This window comes from Microplitis demolitor, chromosome 3 (genome assembly GCF_026212275.2).
Source record: "Microplitis demolitor isolate Queensland-Clemson2020A chromosome 3, iyMicDemo2.1a, whole genome shotgun sequence".
Lineage (NCBI taxonomy): Eukaryota > Metazoa > Arthropoda > Insecta > Hymenoptera > Braconidae > Microplitis > Microplitis demolitor.
Genome location: NC_068547.1, coordinates 23,265,885 through 23,271,759, shown reverse-complemented (window position 1 = coordinate 23,271,759; position 5,875 = coordinate 23,265,885). Strand labels below are relative to the sequence as shown.

At 38.3% G+C, this 5,875-nt stretch overlaps 2 protein-coding genes across 3 annotated transcripts; one reads left to right on the top strand and one right to left on the bottom strand.

Annotated features, from left to right (window-relative positions):
- Positions 1–9: 9 nt before the first annotated feature.
- LOC103576489 (pre-mRNA-processing factor 6) lies at positions 10–3,586 on the bottom strand. The gene is made up of 5 exons (XM_008556708.2): positions 3,443–3,586; positions 3,262–3,321; positions 3,070–3,196; positions 742–2,975; positions 10–661 (listed from the first exon to the last, which is right to left on the bottom strand). The coding sequence occupies exons 1-5, from the start codon at positions 3,535–3,537 to the stop codon at positions 382–384; spliced, it is 2,796 nt and encodes a 931-aa protein (XP_008554930.1). The 5' UTR covers positions 3,538–3,586; the 3' UTR covers positions 10–381.
- Positions 3,587–3,709: 123 nt separating this feature from the next.
- On the top strand, positions 3,710–5,813 carry LOC103576492 (26S proteasome non-ATPase regulatory subunit 11). 2 transcript variants are annotated; one of them, XM_008556711.2, is made up of 5 exons: positions 3,710–3,816; positions 3,952–4,288; positions 4,418–4,812; positions 4,892–5,216; positions 5,278–5,813. In XM_008556711.2, the coding sequence occupies exons 2-5, from the start codon at positions 3,968–3,970 to the stop codon at positions 5,506–5,508; spliced, it is 1,272 nt and encodes a 423-aa protein (XP_008554933.1). In that variant the 5' UTR covers positions 3,710–3,816; positions 3,952–3,967; the 3' UTR covers positions 5,509–5,813. The 2 variants fall into 2 exon arrangements, with proteins under 2 accessions (XP_008554933.1, XP_008554932.2); XM_008556710.3 differs by having other exon boundaries at positions 3,738–3,755.
- The last annotated feature ends 62 nt before the right edge of the window (positions 5,814–5,875 follow it).

Below are 5,875 nucleotides of genomic sequence, written 5' to 3'. Positions count from 1 at the left end.
ACTTCTAACTGGATGTCATATTTATATTTTATAAATAATTACATAAATTGTTTGTCTTAAAATATACTGTCTTATTAAATATACGTTTAGTTTCAACCAAACATCTCTAATTGCATTTTTTGCTACTGGCGCAGTATCAAATCAAAATCAAACTCACTCGCCCTATTCCCTCATTCAATCGCCTTGACAATGACAACTCTTGTGTGTATTCTGAGAACTAGATTCATGAAAACGAACCCAACTCGTTTGGTTGAAATTTGAAATAATAATAAAAATATAAATAAACTTATTTTTAAATTATGAATTACAAGATTTTTAAATTTGAATAATTTACATTTTGCGGTTATTTATTATAAAATAAAAATATATATATATATTTAATTAAATGGGTATTGGTAAATTTTTAGCGACGATCAACAGAATCTGTTCAATACTTAGACACCAGTTTTTGATATCTTTTGAAACTTTGCACCAGTGCTCGCCGTGAGTTGGTTCCGCGGCGATGACTCTCTTCTTGACTTCTTCCTGCTGTTCTGGAGTACCGTGGGTTACTTCGAATTTGTAAAAGTATGCCCATACGTCACCGAATTTAGAGTCTAGTTTCACTGCCTTGTTGAACCAGCTGCGGCATTTGCTAAGTTTGTGCTGAGCCCACATGTGCCTGTAATAAGAAACAAATAATTAGTAAAATAATTAAATTAAATAAAGCGGTAGTAATTTTTAATTTTAATCAAAACGTACCGTGCAACTGCAAGAACAACGTGGGGATCATGCTCACATTTCTTCAAAGCATCGTAGCCCTTGGTCTTCCTCTGAGCTCGGGGCTCCATGAAGATCGCTTCTGCCCAGAGTAGCCCGGCGTTCGGACATTCTTGTAAGCCCTTGGCCATCAGGGTGTAGGCCATGTCTCTGATACCGCCGGGTTTCATTTCATTCCTGACAGCCTCCAGCCACAACTCGGGGTTCTTAGGGTTCTTTAATCGCGCCTTCTCCAAAACAGATCTTGCCTTGGTGATGTGATTCTTACGGCGTTCAAGATCAGCCAACAATCTCCATAGTGGAACTGAGTGGGGACATTTTTTTATAGCGAGATTATAAGTTTCCAAAGCTTTGTCTAGATCACCCATTTGCTCTTCGATCTGTCCTTTCATCAACCAAAACTTAGGGAAGTCATCAAAATCTTGAAGTCCTTCATTCAGAATCCTCAGCGCTTCCTGTAAATTATTTAGACACCACTCCAACTTGGCGCTCTTCATCACGACCTTGCGTGTAGGACATTGAACGCGCGCTTTTGAAAGAAGGTGTCTTGCTCTCCCGTACTCGGCGTTTTCAGACTCAAGCTTAACAGCAGCCAACCAAATTTGCTCGGAGTTTGAGTTCGCTTGGAAAGCCAGAGACAGGAGATCTCTTGCTGATGCTACATCACCGGCTAGCCATTTTGATTTAGCGCCCATCAGCCACAGCATTTCACTTTGCGGGCAATGTTTAACTGCACGCTGTAATAATTCTTCCAGTGACTCCCGAGTCCCGAAGCTTCTCTCAAAGTGCGCAGCTCTCAGCCATATAGATTTCTTTGACTTGAAGTGATTTATTGCGAGACTGTAGACAGCTCGTGCACACTCCAGTGCGCCTTGCTCGGCACACATCTCAGCATCCTCCATCCACGTGTGCTTCCTGTCTTCCTCTTCGACATTGCAATCAATAACATACTTGATAATCACTTGACAGCAATGTATTGCTCCTGATTTTTCAGCTTCTATGGCTTCTTTGAACCAGTGATCACGATTTATCTCAACGCCATTGGCCTTCAGTGACTCGATAGCACGCTGAATTATTTTGTCTACCATTTGTATGTGGCCATTAGCTTCCTCTAATTTAGCAGCAGTCGTCCAAATCTGTCTGTCAGTTGGAATATTTTCTCTTGCTTTGTTCAATACTTTACGAGCATTTTCGTAGGTCTCGAGACGCGCCAAAGCCAGCCAGAGATCAACGTTAGTCGGACAACACTCAACAGCACGACTAAGTAAAATACGAGCATCTTCTGGTTCTTCAAGTTCCACCGCCGACCTCCAGAGTCTCACAGAATTTGGTATATTTTCCAAAGCCTTTCTGTAAACTTTTCTTTTTGCCTTTGTCTCTGTCTCAAGATCCGCAGCTTTTGTCCAAATCCTCACCGACGTAGGAATGTGTCTCACTGATTGGGCAATAACCGCCTTGGCAGTGTCCGGTGGCTGAAGACGTGCTGCCTCTAGCCACAAGTCTTCAGACGTTGGATTCATTTCACAACCTTTCATTATTAAATTACGAGCAGCTTGAACTTTACCAGTTACTTCTTCAAGACGTGCTGAAGCAATCCATGCAGGTGGATGGTTAGGATTTGTTTCTCTAATTGATTTAAGAAGAAGTCGAGCTTTTTTTATGTCATTTATATCACCACCGTAACTAGGAATCATACTTTTCAAATCAGTCAAATATCCTTTGGGATCAACATGAGTTTGTCCTTCTACTGAGTCTGACACTTGACTCAATTTAACGTGCATCAGTTTATTTCTCGCTAGACCTATTTTACAAAGATCCAAATCTCCCGTGGGAGTCAGCATTCCCGGTGTCGCTACTCCCGGCATCATCGAAGCCAAACCACTAGCTGGGTCAATACTCATCGCAGACTCACCACCCAAATTACGCGCCAGCACTGAGTCAGGTAGAGGTGTGAATTTTTCCGCCCGAGGATTCCTTTGCTTTCTATTCCTCGAATCTCCAACTTCTGGTACATTTTTCCACTCATCCTCCGAGACATTTATCAAGTCCCGCTTCAAGTCCGAAAACTGCTGCTGGATTTTAGGACGTTCCTGACGATATCGTTCCAACTCTTCTCTTAATCTTTTCTCACGATACTCCTTGCGCTTTTCGTCCATCCGCTTGTCAATGGCTTCATAAATAGCATCCGCTTCCTCATCATCTTTATCATACGGATCCTAAAAATTAATTTCCAATTATAAACATCCATTACGCTGACTAACTTGAGTATCATTACAAAATTAATGACTAAAATTAAAAAAATGAATTTACTTTACTGAAAAGTGATCCTCCATATCCTGAAAATTCATCATAATTTGAATCATTGAGATCTTCTTCATCTTCTTCCTCTTCTTCTTTCTTTTTAGCTCGTTTCGTTGGAGGGGCATGTCGGTCATCACTGATAACACAACAAAATAATAAATTATAATTAAAAATAAATATAAAATAATGAAATATACTTACGAAACGTCATTGGCATCACGAGCAGGTCCAATATCAGACCGTGTTGTGAATCCAGTGGCTCTAAAAACAAAAACATAATCAAGGTTAGAATTAAACGCAAGACTTCGTTAGTCATTTTTTAAATGAACGGTAAATAATGAATTTAAAAAAAAACAATACAATTATAAATAAATAAATTTACCCTCTGCCAACACCAGCGACGTATCCCAAAGGTGCTGGTACACCAAGAAAATGTTTTTTATTCCGAGTCGACAATGAAGTGGATGGCGCAGCCATTTTTCAAAATTAAATTTCAATAATAAAAATACAAAATGGTCCTGGGAAAAATTTTGAATTTCCAAGTCAGAGGTCGCTTTTCCAGAACATTCTCTTGACTCATCTTTTAAGATTTTCTTACCATCAAAGGGTTATTTAAAAATTTCTAGACATTGATTTGACTCACGTAGCAGCATGACACGAGTTTTGCCAGACGTTTCGACTACCAACGACAAAAAGTAAGCAGTTATAAGTGAGCATTTAAAGTCTGATAGTTAAATTATAAATAACAACAACTGAGTGAGTGGATTTATTTAAATAAATTTATGTGATAATTATTTAACAATAAATAAATATAAATAACAAAACTGACAGCAGCAACAAGTTTGCAAAATCAGATAATAAAATTACGATTTATAAATATACATCCGTTAGGTCTGAAAAAGTTGAAATGGCCGGTGCAATGTTGTTTGAGCGTGCTCAAGCCGCCTGTCTTACGAACCGTGGCGAGGGAATATCACTACTCAATGAAATAGTATCAAATCCTGACATTGGTTTGACAGAAGACGATGAAGAGAGCATCCGTATCAAAGAGCAGGGCATCCTTCAGCTGGGCGAGCTCTACAAGAAAGAGGGTAAGGCTAAGGAACTCGCTGACCTCATAAAAGCTACGAGACCTTTCCTCAGTCTTATCAGCAAGGCCAAGGCTGCTAAACTCGTGAGGTCTTTGGTTGACTTCTTCTTGGACTTGGAGGCTGGTATAGGAATCGAGGTGAGCTGGATTTTTATTTATTTTATTTTATTATTATTATTACTGAATGACACAGCAGTAATGATGGTGATCATAACCTCTTGAAGGGTGTGTTGTGTTGTCATCGCTGACGCACTTGGTTATTTTTAGGTCCAACTCTGCAAAGAGTGTATAGAATGGGCGAAAACAGAAAAGAGAACGTTTCTTCGACAGTCGCTGGAAGCGAGATTGATAGCTCTTTATTTCGACACTGGAATGTACACCGAGGCACTGCAGCTCAGCTCGGCTTTGCTGAAGGAACTTAAAAAACTCGATGACAAACAATTGTTAGTCGAAGTACAGTTGCTGGAAAGCAAGACTTATCATGCTTTGAGTAATTTAGCTAAAGCAAGAGCAGCTTTGACCAGCGCAAGAACAACTGCGAATGCTATTTATTGTCCGCCTAAAATGCAGGCTGCTCTAGATTTACAATCTGGAATTTTACATGCTGCCGATGAACGAGATTTCAAGACTGCCTATTCTTATTTCTATGAGGCGTTTGAGGGGTAAATAAATTTAAATAAATGGGCGGAGAATTTGAAATGATCAATAGAATTATCATTTCATTATTTATTTTTTTTTTAGGTACGACAGTGTTGATAGTCCTAAAGCACTCACGACCCTCAAGTACATGTTGCTGTCTAAAATAATGCTCCGTACACCTGACGATGTCCAGTCAATAATGTCAGGAAAGCTTGCGGTCAAATACGCTGGCCGTGATCTAGACGCTATGAAGGCTGTGGCCGAGGCCAGTCACAAACGTTCTCTTGCCGATTTTCAAAAAGCCGTCAAAGAGTACCGTCAGGAGTTGGAAGATGATCCCATTGTCCGCGCACATCTTGGTTCACTTTATGACACTATGCTTGAACAGAATCTTTGCCGATTGGTCGAACCTTATTCTCGTGTTCAGGTAATTTATTAATGTGGTAATAAATATAACAGTATGACTAATAAATGATTTATTTTTGCAGGTTGCTCATATAGCGTCATGTATAGCCTTGCCGATTGCTCAAGTAGAAAAAAAATTGTCTCAAATGATACTGGATAAAAAATTACTTGGAGTACTGGATCAAGGAGAAGGTGTCCTGATTGTATTTGAAGACGCGCCACGTGATAAAACTTACGAAATAGCTCTCGACACGATACACAGTATGGGGAAAGTCGTGGATACACTTTATCAGAAAGCGAAGAAACTTACATAGCCTTTTTAATATTTAAAATTTGTATTAATTAAATTCATTATATAATTACTACGATTAACAATTTAATAGTTATACTTATTGAATAATGATAATCCGTAAAAAAAAATATTTTTTTTTGCCCTTCACTAACTTCCATTGTTTGGCTGATAAAAAAATAACTAATCATTTTAATTGTCTTCTTATTTGAATTTATTACATTAATAAATCGTAAATATTAATTAATTAAATCATTAATATGATAATTGGCAGGAGGGAAAAAAATTACCAAGAAAATTTATTTGATAAAATAAATGGATATACAGTGAGATATAAACTCGCTTTTATTTCACTACTCTATTAAATATATTTTACAAAAAATTATTATTAT